This window comes from Salmo salar, chromosome 22 (assembly GCF_965601325.2).
Source record: "Salmo salar chromosome 22, fSalSal1, whole genome shotgun sequence".
Classification (NCBI taxonomy): domain Eukaryota; kingdom Metazoa; phylum Chordata; class Actinopteri; order Salmoniformes; family Salmonidae; genus Salmo; species Salmo salar.
Window position 1 is genome coordinate 21,768,307 of NC_138312.1, and position 13,290 is coordinate 21,781,596.

The 13,290-nt window shown below is 45.1% G+C and overlaps 2 protein-coding genes across 5 annotated transcripts in view; one reads left to right on the forward strand and one right to left on the reverse strand.

The window, feature by feature from the left end:
• The first annotated feature begins 476 nt into the window (after nt 1-476).
• On the forward strand, nt 477-4,566 carry LOC106583025 (26S proteasome non-ATPase regulatory subunit 6). Its single transcript, XM_014166765.3, has 8 exons — nt 477-779; nt 1,104-1,309; nt 1,561-1,706; nt 1,944-2,163; nt 2,392-2,500; nt 2,637-2,805; nt 4,135-4,212; nt 4,280-4,566. The coding sequence occupies exons 1-8, from the start codon at nt 635-637 to the stop codon at nt 4,374-4,376; spliced, it is 1,170 nt and encodes a 389-aa protein (XP_014022240.1). The 5' UTR covers nt 477-634; the 3' UTR covers nt 4,377-4,566.
• Nucleotides 4,567-4,588: 22 nt separating this feature from the next.
• The window catches only part of LOC106583024 (ataxin-7), a 45,306-nt gene continuing 36,604 nt past the window's right edge, over nt 4,589-13,290 (reverse strand). For all 4 annotated transcript variants that reach the window (XM_045705503.2, XM_014166763.3, XM_014166762.3 and 1 more), the window contains 6 exons: nt 12,794-12,876; nt 12,370-12,638; nt 12,069-12,237; nt 11,746-11,867; nt 8,769-9,858; nt 4,589-8,539 (listed from right to left, as the gene is read on the reverse strand). In XM_045705503.2, the coding sequence (XP_045561459.2) occupies nt 8,522-8,539; nt 8,769-9,858; nt 11,746-11,867; nt 12,069-12,237; nt 12,370-12,638; nt 12,794-12,876 (1,751 nt within the window). In that variant the 3' untranslated portion in view covers nt 4,589-8,521. The remainder of the gene's footprint in view (nt 8,540-8,768; nt 9,859-11,745; nt 11,868-12,068; nt 12,238-12,369; nt 12,639-12,793; nt 12,877-13,290) is intronic.

Genomic DNA, 13,290 nt, shown 5'->3' on the forward strand with positions numbered 1-13,290 from the left:
TTATAAATATGTTTAAATCATGGTTTCAACAGTTTGATTGTTTCTCATATTAACTAATAATTATATATAGTAATACAGATATGAAAAAGCATGTCCTTTTTAAATAATCAAAATTGTGCCTACCAGGTCTCAGCAAAGTCTCCATTCTGTGTATCTTGAGAGTGCCATGTAACACACTTATTTATGTCTGCATGTCCACCAGACAATTGCTTTGTTAGATATTTTTAGGAATACATTCATGTTTTGCATCTCAGAGGGAGCTTACCTTTCAACCCCTGAGTCGCTATCTCTGACACAGTACTCATCGCTGTATATGTTTTAGAAAGTAAGAAAACTATCGGGCAAAATACAGATAATTTTTGAGTGATAAATTGTTCCAGACCTGCTTTATAATGACATAATTGGGTATTATTTGCGTGCTCGGCGGACATTCCTTCGTTAGCCAGACGAGGGCAGACGTTCTCACCGTGTCACCTCTGACGTTCTCTTCTCAAGTCGTCGGCGGCGTACAGCGGAAGTGGCAGACCAGTGTTTTCCGTAGTCATTGTTAGCAAACTAGCAGAAGATACCTCTGACACTGTTGTCACAAACAAAAAATATCTGCGCTCATTACTTTACTTTTATACAAGACAAAATGCCGTTGGAAAACCTGGAAGAAGAGGGTCTGCCTAAAAACCCGGATCTTAGGATAGCACAGCTGAAATTTCTGCTCACGATGGACGGTCACCGACAAGATGATAAAGTGAAAACTGAGCTCATGGACTCGATCAAAGAGAACAGTGAGTTTTGGCTTCTGCCTCGTAAATAAACAAACAACAATAACATTAGCTAGTTAGATAACAAGGTAGTTCTGGTCTACAAACTAGCATGGGTAACCAACGTCTCTAACTTGCGTCACTGTCAGACATAAATCAAACTGCTAACGGTCAGTTAGCTATTCAATACAAGGTATTATAACTAGCTAAGTTCGCTAGTTAGCTACTCAAACAGATAACGGTAATATACTGGTTAAATACAAATGTATGTTAGAATGTTGCCAAAGAAAGTTACAACCGTCAAGTTGTAGCTAGCTAGCCACTATAGCTGATGATGTCTCGTTACAGATATGGCACCTTACTATGAAAGCCTGTGTAAAGACCTGAAGTGGCAGCTTGACACAGACCTGCTGAATAAGATGAAGAAGGCCAACGAGGACGAGCTAAAACGCCTGGACGACGTCCTGGAAGATGCAGAGAAGAACCTCGGGGAGAGTGAAATCCGAGATGCAATGATGGCTAGAGCTGAATATCTAATCAGAATTGGGAATAAGGTGAGTTTTGCATTAATCAGCTACTACATTCAGAGCAGAGGCCATGGAGTACGAAACCATGTTATTTATTAGTACCATGATTTGACCTCATACAAAACACGGTGTCAGCCCATAGCTCATTGTAGAGCTACACATTTTATACTTATAAAGCAATAATCTGCCTCTGTAATCCCCTGGACTCTTCAGTCCAACCTAGCTATGCATGTACATCATTAGCTCAATCAAACAAGCTACTAACTTTAATACCACAGGAGGACGCTTTGACTGCCTTCAGGAAGACCTTTGATAAGACTGTGGCCCTGGGACATCGACTAGACATTGTGTTCTACCTGCTAAGGATTGGACTGTTCTATATGGACAGTGACCTCATCACACGCAACACTGAGAAAGCTAAAAGGTAGTTTGCCTAAAAGGGGCTACTTCTCTCTGCATTCACTACTTTATGCCATGCCATTAGGGGTCCTCACTCACTATCTATTCTAAGAATTATATTTGCAGTAACTGGCACCGTTTAGGCCTGTTTAGGTGGGTTTTTTTTAGTGTGTTGACTCTTATGTGTTGTAAGCTATTGTTTTCTATATCCTCGTATTTTGTAAGCATTGTCATTTCAGTGACCTTGTTTGTGTCTGCACAGCCTTATTGAGGAGGGGGGTGACTGGGACAGGAGGAACCGTCTCAAGGTGTACCAGGGCCTGTACTGTGTGGCCATCCGTGACTTTAAACAGGCTGCTGAGCTCTTCCTGGACACAGTGTCCACCTTCACCTCCTACGAGCTCATGGATTACAAGACCTTCGTCACGTACACCGTCTACGTCTGCATGATTGCCCTGAAGAGGCCCGACCTCAGAGAAAAGGTTGGTAGCATCAACAGTACATCCATGTGCCTACGTCATTCAAGAGTTGGTCATTTTAAGACAGTGTGCTTGCAGAAAACAATACTTTCCACATGCCAGAACGTGAACATTCAAACTTGTTTTTAATAAGTGAAGACACTTATTTTTTTATATAGCTGGTAGATTTCCAGTTCTAGCATAAATATAGCATCTCCTGTGGACTAATGTGTTGTTCTCCCTCTCCCCCAGGTGATAAAGGGAGCAGAGATCCTGGAGGTGCTACACAGTCTCCCTGCTGTCCGCCAGTACCTTTTCTCCCTCTACGAGTGTCGCTACTCTGTCTTCTTCCAGTCACTGGGTGAGACACCACTCGTTTAGGCTTACTAAAAGTAAAGCCGAAGCACGCTGATGTCTGCAGCCAGTGAGTGGACATGCATGTTTCACTTCACCTCATTCCTTAGTTGTAAACCTGTTTGTCTCTGTCCCCTCTGCAGCCACGGTGGAGCAGGATATGAAGAAGGACTGGTTGTTTGCCCCTCACTACCGTTATTACGTGAGGGAGATGCGTATCCATGCTTACAGCCAGCTCCTGGAGTCCTACCGCTCACTCACCCTGGGCTACATGGCTGAGGCCTTTGGAGTCAGTACAGAGTTCATTGACCAGTGAGTCTCACGTCTACCTCTTGTCCCATACCCACAATACCTAACCTCAGCAAAAAAAGAAACGTCCACTCACTGTCAACTGCGTTTATTTTCAGCAAACGTAACATGTGTAAATATTTGTATGAACATAAGATTCAACAACAGACATAAACTGAACAAGTTCCACAGACATGTGAGTAACATAAATAATGTGTCCCTGAACAAAGGGGGGGGGGGTCAAAATCAAAAGTAAGTCAGTATCTGGTGTGGCCATCAGCTGCATTAAGTACTGCACAGAACGAGCAGTATGGCTGGTGGCATTGTCATGCTGGAGGGTCATGTCAGGATGAGCCTGCAGGAAGGGTACCACATGAGGGAGGAGGATGTCTTCCCTGTAACAAGCTCAGTCCGATGACCCTCCACCTCCAAATCGATCCCGCTCCAGAGTACAGGCCTCGGTATAACGCTCATTCCTTTGATGATAAACGCGTATCCGACCATCACCCCTGGTGAGACAAAAACGCGACTCGTCAGTGAAGAGCACGTTTTGCCAGTCCTGTCTGGTCCAGCGACGGTGGATTTGTGCACATAGGTGATGTTGTTGCCGGTGATGTCTGGTGAGGACCTGCCTTACAACAGGCCTACAAGCCCAGCCTCTTGCTGACGGTCTGAGCACTGGAGGGATTGTGCATTTCTGGTCTAACTCGGCAGTTGTTGTTGCCATCCTGTACCTGTCCCGCAGGTGTGGTGTTCGGATGTACCGATCCTGAGCAGGTGTTGTTACACGTGGTCTGCCACTGCGAGGACGATCAGCTGTCCATCCTGTAGCACTGTCTTAGGCGTCTCACAGTACGGACATTGCAATTTATTGCCCTGGCCACATCTGCAGTCCTCATGCCTCCTTGCAACATGCCTAAGGCACGTTCACGCAGATGAGCAGGGACCCTGGGCATCTTTCTTTTGGTGTTTTTCAGAGTCAGTAGAAAGGCCTCTTCAGTGTCCTAAGTTTTCATAACTGTGACCTTAATTGCCTACCGTCTGTAAGCGTCTTAACAACCGTTCCGCAGGTGCATGCATGTTCATTGAACAAGCGTGGGAAACAGAGTTTAAACCCTTTACAATGAAGGGTCTTTGATTTTTACGAATTCTTTGAAAGACAGGGTCCTAAAAAAGTTGTTTCTTTTTTTGCTGAGTTTATTAATGCTCATCCTGGAGGTTGTCTTAAATCAGCGACTACGCCTTTGGTCGAGGACTTCGAGTCACATAGGAATGATGCTTCCTGTCAGAAGACAATGATTATTGGTCTTGATTACACTGGTACAGAAACTTTTTTTTCTCCTTCGCTCTCAGGGAACTCTCCCGATTCATAGCTGCTGGTCGCCTCCATTGCAAAATCGACAAAGTAAACGAGATTGTGGAAACCAACAGGTAAGAATAACATTTTCACATGCATGTAAAAGTGGCAGAGCTCAGTGTTGTATTTTTTTTCCTTCAGACCTGATAGCAAGAATTGGCAGTACCAGGAGACAATCAAGAAAGGGGACCTACTGCTCAACCGTGTCCAGAAGCTGTCCCGAGTTATTAACATGTAACATGGAGTGCAGTGTTACCTTCGGGAGGGAGATCTGGGTTTTCCCTGTTGTATCAGTATCCACACCAATAGTTTGTCTGAAGAAGCGATCCTTAGTGTATATAATAAATTCTTTTTGGTGACTTATTATTTTCCTTTGATACAGACATGGATGAAAGTGATTTCTGAAATAAACCATTTCAGTAAAGAAACAGACCTTTTTTTCCTTCTGTATAAATAGCTGTATAAATTATTTATTTACAGAAACATGTTACAAAACAAAGACTATACAATCTTAAATATTAAGTAAATCTAACCTACCATGTTTGTTCATGAATTACATAGCAGCCAATACACAAGTCCAGCTGATCAAATGATTCTGATGTTCTAAAAAAAAAATACTATACACGCTCTTACATAGGAGTTATCTACTGAAAATATGTTCCTCCCGCAAGCTGTGTTCTGTCTCACTTTCACATTCCAAGGCTGTGGTACTTGATAAAAACAGCTTTGCAAAGTTTCCATCATATGGAAACAAGGTCAGCGTTGTCAGTGAGGTTGAGGGTAAACAAAAACACTTTACTGAACCTGTTAAACAATTCATAACCGACCAGGGAGCTTCAACACCCCCTGGTCTGCACCAAGATCTCAGACGTCTCTTAACTGGAAAACGTTAATAAAAAAAAAAAAGGTTAACACTACAGGCTCTATTCAATGTGGATCGCTGAAGCATTACTGATGGGCAATAGAAAGGTCATTTCCGATTGAGCCGACATGCATTGACTGACGACTCAAACTTAATTAGTTCATTCGACACATACTTCAGTATGACACTACCATCATTGAAGTCGTTTGGTGGTGTACAAAAAGTCCTCAGCGATTGGATCATCTCTACCCAATTAAAGTATCAAAGCCAATGCTGAATTTCCAAACGTTGCATTACCCACGTGTTCTGGCTCTGGACCAGAAAGGTTAGAACAGCGTTTCCCATCCTCGGAACACCAAGGGGTGCACATTTAGTTTTTTGTTTACGTTCTAGAAATCGTCAGGGGGGGTACTCGGATCCAGACTCATTGCGGAGAAGAAAAACATCCGTGGGTGTGGCATAGCGGCTGTTTGGAGCAAGGAGTTTGGGTAGCCAGGCAAACATGCAGCGTTTACCGTGAACGCAGTCTCTGCTAATGCGGGAACATTGAAATTTAAAAGCAATCATGATGTAACGCTGAACTTCTGCGATACGGATTGAATAGAGCCCGAAGTATTTCATACCAGCTAGCTGACAAGCTATCAGGTTTTTACCACATTTAGGGTTCATAGGCATATTTTAAAAGCAAGCTCCTAAAACACTTTGAACATTCAAGTAAGGTAAAACTGAAATGAAAAAAGCTCTGTCCTCAAACAGTCAGTGTGAAACAAATGCAGGCACTTTCTTATTTCAGCATTTCTAAAAGCTGCAAACTAAGAATTTCCTTAAAACGCTGTGCTTCAAATTATGTTTGGCAACAATGATGCAAGCAGTTTCACTGTTTGAAGGGTTCATCTTCCTTGCTTTAATGATTGCTTAAGTCCCTTCAGCTTTAAGGGAAAGTGTTTCAAATTATGAAATGTTACAAGGTCTTCATCTAAAAAGGTAAATTATTGAATCCATGGAAATCGCTTAGACAGCTTTCAGCCTGCGGGACATTTCAGAATCACAGGCTATTTGGGTCAAATAAAATGATAATTTCTTTGTTGATTCAGAGGCAACTTGAAAATATTAAAAAGCACAGGTGAGACCTTGGATAGTTAAAAACAAAGTATTGTCTGTCACACAAACACATGCTACTGGCAACACTACCTTTTAAAGCAGGGGTGTCAAACATATGGAGGGGGGTCCAATCCACCCTGTGGATGATTTGAGTAAAACAAAACAAAAAATGAACTCAATGTACTTTAAAACAAGGATCATTAACTAGATAAAGCCGTGGGCCGATTTTTTTGAGCGGATGGTCAGGGGGCCGGAACATAATTACATAAAAATAATAAATTTGTATATTGCTAATTGACCGCAAGAAGCCCAAACATATCATGTTTGACTAAAACAATACTTTCAAACCTTGCTTATATTCATATAGGATCAGGTGTCTAAGTATGGGAATACTTGGGAGCAGATTTCCAAAATTAAAATCACTTGGAGCTGATTTCCTGGTGGTTTTACTACCTTTTATGTCCAACAATGAAAATAAAATGTAAAAAGCTTGAAGGACCAAATAAAACCACCCCTGGGCCAAATTTGGGGAACACTGTTTTAAGGACTAAAACCAAATCAAAACTGTGTAGAAATGATAATACACCTACATTCACCTTGTTGAAGACCGAATGTGGCCCTTGGGGTAATATTGAGTTTGACACCCCTGTTTTAAAGGATCCCAGTACATGATTCATGAGATGCTTCAACCTCTAGTTATAGGCCTATTGCATTATAGACTTGGCAGTGAACCACTTCAAATAAGTTAAGTTCTTAAACTTGTTCTTTCATTTACTAAATAAATAATAATGATCTCAATTGTACCCCAAAAAATTGTATAAGAAAATGCCTGTGCAAAAATACATATTTCAATATGTACAATTTGTTAATAAAATATGTATTCTGAAATAGGGATACTTCGATATTTGTTCAATTCATACAAGAAAAAGCGAAAGTAAGATAGAAAATACTCGGCTCCTCAGCTAAGCTCGCTGCCTGACATCAGTGGAGTTTACGAAATTTACAGGAGTTACAAAAAGTAGTAACCTACTCTGAAGCCATCTCCATGAATCTCGCACCCCCAAAAAAACACGATCCCAAGGAGCATCATCTCAGAGACAGACGGAGAAGTATTGCCAGTTTAAGACTCCGTGCTTTGACGAAGGACAAGTGTGATGCGAGTCATGACAAACCCCTCTACAACACTGTATTGTGACATAACTGAAGGTACCGGAATGGAAATCCTAATAGCCAATAGCCAAAGCTGGCATAGTGGTTACAGACTAGGGTGGGAGAAACAGATGGCTGCCTTTGGCTAGCTTTTGGGGCAAATAAGCCCGACTTAAAATGTCCTAAAGCAAGTAGTGGGTCTGTGTTTGTTTAGTGCTGTTCACAGTTAGGGCTAGGTCTACTGTAGCTGTTCATTTGTAAGATAAAAATATTGTAGGAATTAACACTTGTCCTCAAGACAAGTAGTCCCTCTTTCACAACCGTTCAATCAAATTGTCGTATCAGGCATCCTTTTTTCACATATGCATGCACAATTTACTTTCTTCCCCATCTCCACACAGATTTTTGTAGTTAAATTCAGTGAAAAACATAAGAAACATAAAAAAGTAACACTTGCATAATTGTTTGGGTCATGTATGGAACTCATATATAGAATTGACTGAATCTGCTCCTCATGTGGTTCATCTCTGGCTACTATACATAACCTGACGTTATGTACGCACACGTCACACGGATTAAAACCAACCGACAAAATGTAGTGGAAGGATTAAAAAACAACAATGTGATTGTGTTCGAAGTGTTGCAACTGACAGTTTTTCCTTATCCTGCCCTCTCCTTCCAAGGCTTCTGAGTTCAGGCGTGGAGGTGTACATTTGAATTTCCAGTAGAACCTAAAGTCACACACACACACACACACACACACACACACACACACACACACACGGAAGAGATCATCGGAAGCCAACAGATTGCGGCAAGAGGGCTCTCCAGTCAATCCCAGTGGCTCTGCGTCATGACGGTTGGTGGGCAGTGCCATGGCTGTTGTGCCAGCACTTTTCCCTTCCTCCGTACCTCTGGAATTTAAACAATAGGTCAAAGGGCAGGCAGGCTCCTACTTCCTCCTTTTCTCTCCTGTCTTCCCCATAGGAAGATCTACCTCGGTACACTGACTGACGGGGGGCCAAGTGTGACCCACCCCGGGTGTTAATGCCTGCCACCTCCACATGGCGCTCCTACATGGCTTTGGGAGGAATAGTTACACTATAGACGATAACAGTGACGTCACTGGGCTGTCCAGATCATCTCCACCCTGAGGATCTTGGGAAGCTGAGAGTAACGTATTAGAAGGCCTTGTGCAGTCCAGAGCAGCGCACAGGTTGCCTCCTCTTCATCCGCCCCTCGGTTCCATACAGAGAACCCAGCCATCGCTGTCAGGGGCGGGCCTTTGGCTGAGAGAGAGAGAGAGAGAGAAAGGCAGGGAAGTTAGATGATACATTACAACATTCATTCATTGGTGATTCTTTTGTTTAATGTTTTGTCTAAAGTCTATATGTGGTCACATGTACATATGTTGAAGATACACAAGTCCTGACTGCATAGTGAATTTCCCCAACAGATAAAGAGATTGACTGGTTGATGATAGGTATTAGCAGCCAGTGTGTGAGGTGTCCAACCCACCTGATGGATGAGGGAGTTGTTGGGGAGCCCCGTGGCTCCTGGGATTGTGCGTCCATGTTTGCTGTGGATGTTGTTGATGGCTGGAGACTTGGCCACTTTGGGCCTGCCCGGCCCCCCGCCACCGCCCCCTAAACCACCACCTCCTCCACTGTTGATGGAGCTGACAGCGGGGGAGCCCTTGCGTTTCTTCCCCTCCAGGCGGCCGTCAGTGTGGGCATGGCTGAAGCTGCTGTGGTGCTCTGAGGCCTGGTGGACAAAGGGCCCCAGGGAGAGGGTGGAGTCACTGCTGTTCATCACTACACTCATCCTCTTGATGGACTCGGCCGGGCTGCCCGAGGGGGGGCCTCTGACCCCGGGCCCCGACAACCCCGCTGGCCCCGACGGCTCTGCCTTCAGACTGAGGGAGTTGGTCCGGGCGTTGGGGCCACAGTTGAGTCCCACACTGTGGACGCCGCTGTGAGACGAGGAGGAGGAGGGGACTAGCGAGGCATGGTGGTACGTGCTCCCTGAGCTGCCACTGTGAACTGTGCAGTTCTTCTTGAAGGTGGAAGAGGTGGTGTTGGAGGAGGAAGAGGACTCTGAGGAGTAGGTGGTAGCGTGAGACGATGTAGGGAGGGAGCTGTTCTTCCTCTTCTTCCCCGAGATGAGGCTGCTGCTGCTGCTTCCTCCACTGCTGCCCCCGCTGGTGGAGTTGGTTATGGCAGCTGTGGAAGAGGACTCCCGGGGTCTGAAGGACTTGCCGCTGGATCTGGACTTGAGCGGTCGTCCTGAGGACAGGGAGGGGACCGAGGAGTGGGCTGAAGGCATCTGGGGCGACGAAGACACTTGTCTGGCCTGTGCTGCGCTGTAGGCAGGGTGGTCGGCCGCGCCCTGGGGGGAGGCACGGGCGTTTAAGGTGGTCCCGTACGAGAGCACAGACTTGCTGTCGTAGGACTGAGTGTAGGGGGGTGGAAGGGGCGCAGAGGAGGGGCTGAGGAAGCCCGAAGCAGGGGCGCTACCGTGTGATGAGGACAAGGAGTTTGTGGTTGTCCTGTGGGCCGGCGCAGAGGAAGAAGAAGAGGAGGAGTTCTCCAAGGCGAAAGGGATTTTTCTATAACACAAACAGACCACTGTGATCATCCCCATCAGTAACATTTACACACAGAGGGGTCAGCACAGCCCTGGAGAGACACTGGAACCGCTAACTTGTAGTGTCCCATACAGCACTAGATCTCCCTTCACCACCCTGCAACACTTTGGCTCCCTGTCTAGGGCTGTGGCGGTCACGAAATTTCACCAGCCGGTGATTGTCAAGCAGATAACTGGTCGGTCTCACGGTAATTGACCGTTAATTAACATAAAGACATTTAGCATCTCCTGGCTTCCACACATAGCCTGCAAGACAATTTAAAAAGTAGAATAAATCCATGTAATATAGCCTACACCTTCACAATAAATCCATTATTTATTTTAAAACAGGTCTATTTTTATTTTAAAAACAGGTCTGAAGAAGCAGGATATGAAGAAAATGTAGTCAGATGAAAAGAAGAATAGCATACTCTGAGTTGTCCTTATGTTACATCCTGATTGGGCTATGCCAAATGGCTGTGGGCTACACTAGTTCATTTAGCAGACAAGATCTGCTTAGAATTCCGTGGCATTATTTTATGAAGAATACAACTGAACAAAATATAAATATTGTCTCCAAACATTGAGGGAGTGCGCACACTATTCTGTGTTGAGCGGTTAACAAAGAAATAGGTACTCCTATATGCCTAATTTATAGTTATTAATGTAACTTTAGTTGTTCTACAAACGTTGGGCTATACGTTTTGATTTTTAATACATTGTAAGGCTGTTTTGAAAAAAGTCGCTTGAAAAGGCATGAGGTCTGCTTTGTTTTTTGTGCAGGCTGTACACACTCCAATAGTCTCTCAATAACAATTTGACAAGCACTTGATAATGCCTCGAATTTCACTGCGGCATCCCCTTTGTGGCCGTAATGCACCCTAAAACAAAAACCATGCATTTTGCGGGCCGGAGTGCTGCGTTGTGCCCTTCTCCCCGAGTGTGCTGCGCAATCCGAAGAGTCTCTCACTCACATGGCTCTCCGTCACGTGACCGGGTCTTTCTCACAGGCTACAAGCGAAGACAGACACATCGGAGATGCAACTGTGCGCGTCCTTATCCAATTCCGAGGCGCATATTGAAGATATTGGAAGAACTGTCCACATTTACTTTTCGTCAGCCAACAAGATGCAAAAGCACAAGCCTATGTCAATATTCTATCGCCCATAGTACAAAAGTCGACCTATTTCACCTATATGTGTGAAATTTGTTTTGATTTAGAATGGACCATTATCATGCACCTGTATCGAAACAGGGGCAGCGGGAAAAAAATAAATGTCTTCTATACACTTCAATAGTGAATGGAGGACACTTTTCCATGTGGTTATTTTCATGTCAGCCAGGTAGGCTATACTCCTGTTGTAAATTTAAGCAATATGCTTAATATTAGGAAAGTTGAGAAATAAATATAGCAGGCCTAGCCTATAGACATGTTGCGTAACATGAGCTCATGGGCTCTCATGATTGATTCGATTTTCAAATACATTTACATTGATGTCAGAGTGATTAGAGGGAGAATAGAGTGCTGAGTACCAGGCAGTTAGCAAGCTTGGTAGGCTACTAATGACCATCAGCAGCATCAGAGCTTGGAGAAGCTTAATTACTGTAACTAAACGGTCAGTGACTAAACGGTCAGTGACTAAACCGGGGTCAGTGACTAAACGGTCAGTGACTAAACCGGGGTCAGTGACTAAACGGTCAGTGACTAAACCGGTCAGTGACTAAACGGTCACGTGGAATTTGACTGCCTTAGTGACTCCTGACCGCCAGTGTGGCGGTAATACGGTCACCACCACAGCCCTATCCCGGTTTGTGAACTAGGTAGGTATTATGGAAGGAATTCTGGTCTAATGAATGTACACAGACTTACTTCCACATCTGAGTGTTGACGTGCTTGTCCATCATGGCGGTAAGAGCACATCGCATTCGATCCCAGCGCCGGTCAAACGAGTAGCAGCTTTTCCCAAACAGTTGACTTCCAAAGGTACAAAACTGAGCAGCAGGGAGGGAAATAGTTAACACAAACACACACTAACAAACCAATCACACACATACTGCTGCTTCCCATGCACGGTGCAAGCTGCCACTCAATGGGAGGACTGATTTCACACACATCTGGCTATGCAGTTGTTTCATTGTTGCTGTGTTGTGAGCATATCCCTGGAATATAAAATTCATTTGTAGTGGACTTACAGCTGCCGGCCGTGGGTGGTAACCTGAATAGTGACAGTCCAGTTTGTCTGTGCCCTCCTCCCGCTCATCGTTCTCCCCCTCGTCACTGGAAAGGCGGGAGCCCCCGTCAGGAGCGGACGTAGCGTGGTGGGGGTCTCCCGGGGTACCCCCACCTCCATCCGAGATAATGCTGTTCAGTTTAAGAGCAGAGGAAACAGTGATTTAGGAACACACATCAGGGATGCAGGTACTTGCTGTATCACACTGCAAAAAGTAGTTGTTGGATGGTGAGAACCCAGGAAGAGCACATGAAGTGACTCACCGTGGAAGACCAAGATTGTGAGGTTTGGGCTTGCCAAACGCCAAAGGCTTGGTGGCGTCGGTGGCTCCGTTGCCATGAGCGACCTGGTGGGCGTCGTGGTGGGGGGCTAGTCGTGAGGGGGAGGGGTGGGGTTCCCTGAGAGGGGTGGTCTGCAGGGGGTGGGGGTGCTGCAGTTCCCGTTCCCGGGCTTTGCTTTTGTGCTCGGCCAACAGTGTATCGAAGCGTTTCCTCCGGCCCAGCACTGCCCTCCGCTGGCTTAGGGAATGTGTCTGAGGGAAGGAGAAGGCCAAAAGGTATGTTAGGTCAGGGTGCGCTGCACTCTGAGAATCTGAAGGCTGCCTAAATACCTAGGAAATGTGACAAAGAATATTTCCTAACCACACAAAACAGAGAAAGAGAGGGGGCAGAAGGGAGGGCTTGGTACCTTGCATGTTAGGGATCGTGTGCATGGCTTCCGAGCTGTCATATCCAGGACCCCACAGTGGATATCTGGATTAAACTCACGTTCTGATGGAAGAGAGAGAAAACAGGAGAAGGAGTAAAGAAGAGAGGAGAGAGAGAACAGGAGAAGGAGTAAAGAAGAGAGGAGAGAGAGAACAAGAGAAGGAGTAAAGGAGAGAGAGAACAGGAGAAGGAGTAAAGAAGAGAGGAGAGAGAGAACAGGAGAAGGAGTAAAGAAGAGAGAGAGAACAGGAGAAGGAGTAAAGAAGAGAGGAGAGAGAGAACAAGAGAAGGAGTAAAGAAGAGAGGAGAGAGAGAACAGGAGAAGGAGTAAAGAAGAGAGGAGAGAGAGAACAGGAGAAGGAGTAAAGAAGAGAGGAGAGAGAGAACAAGAGAAGGAGTAAAGAAGAGAGAGAGAACAGGAGAAGGAGTAAAGAAGAGAGGAGAGAGAGAACAGGAGAAGGAGTAAAGAAGAGAGGA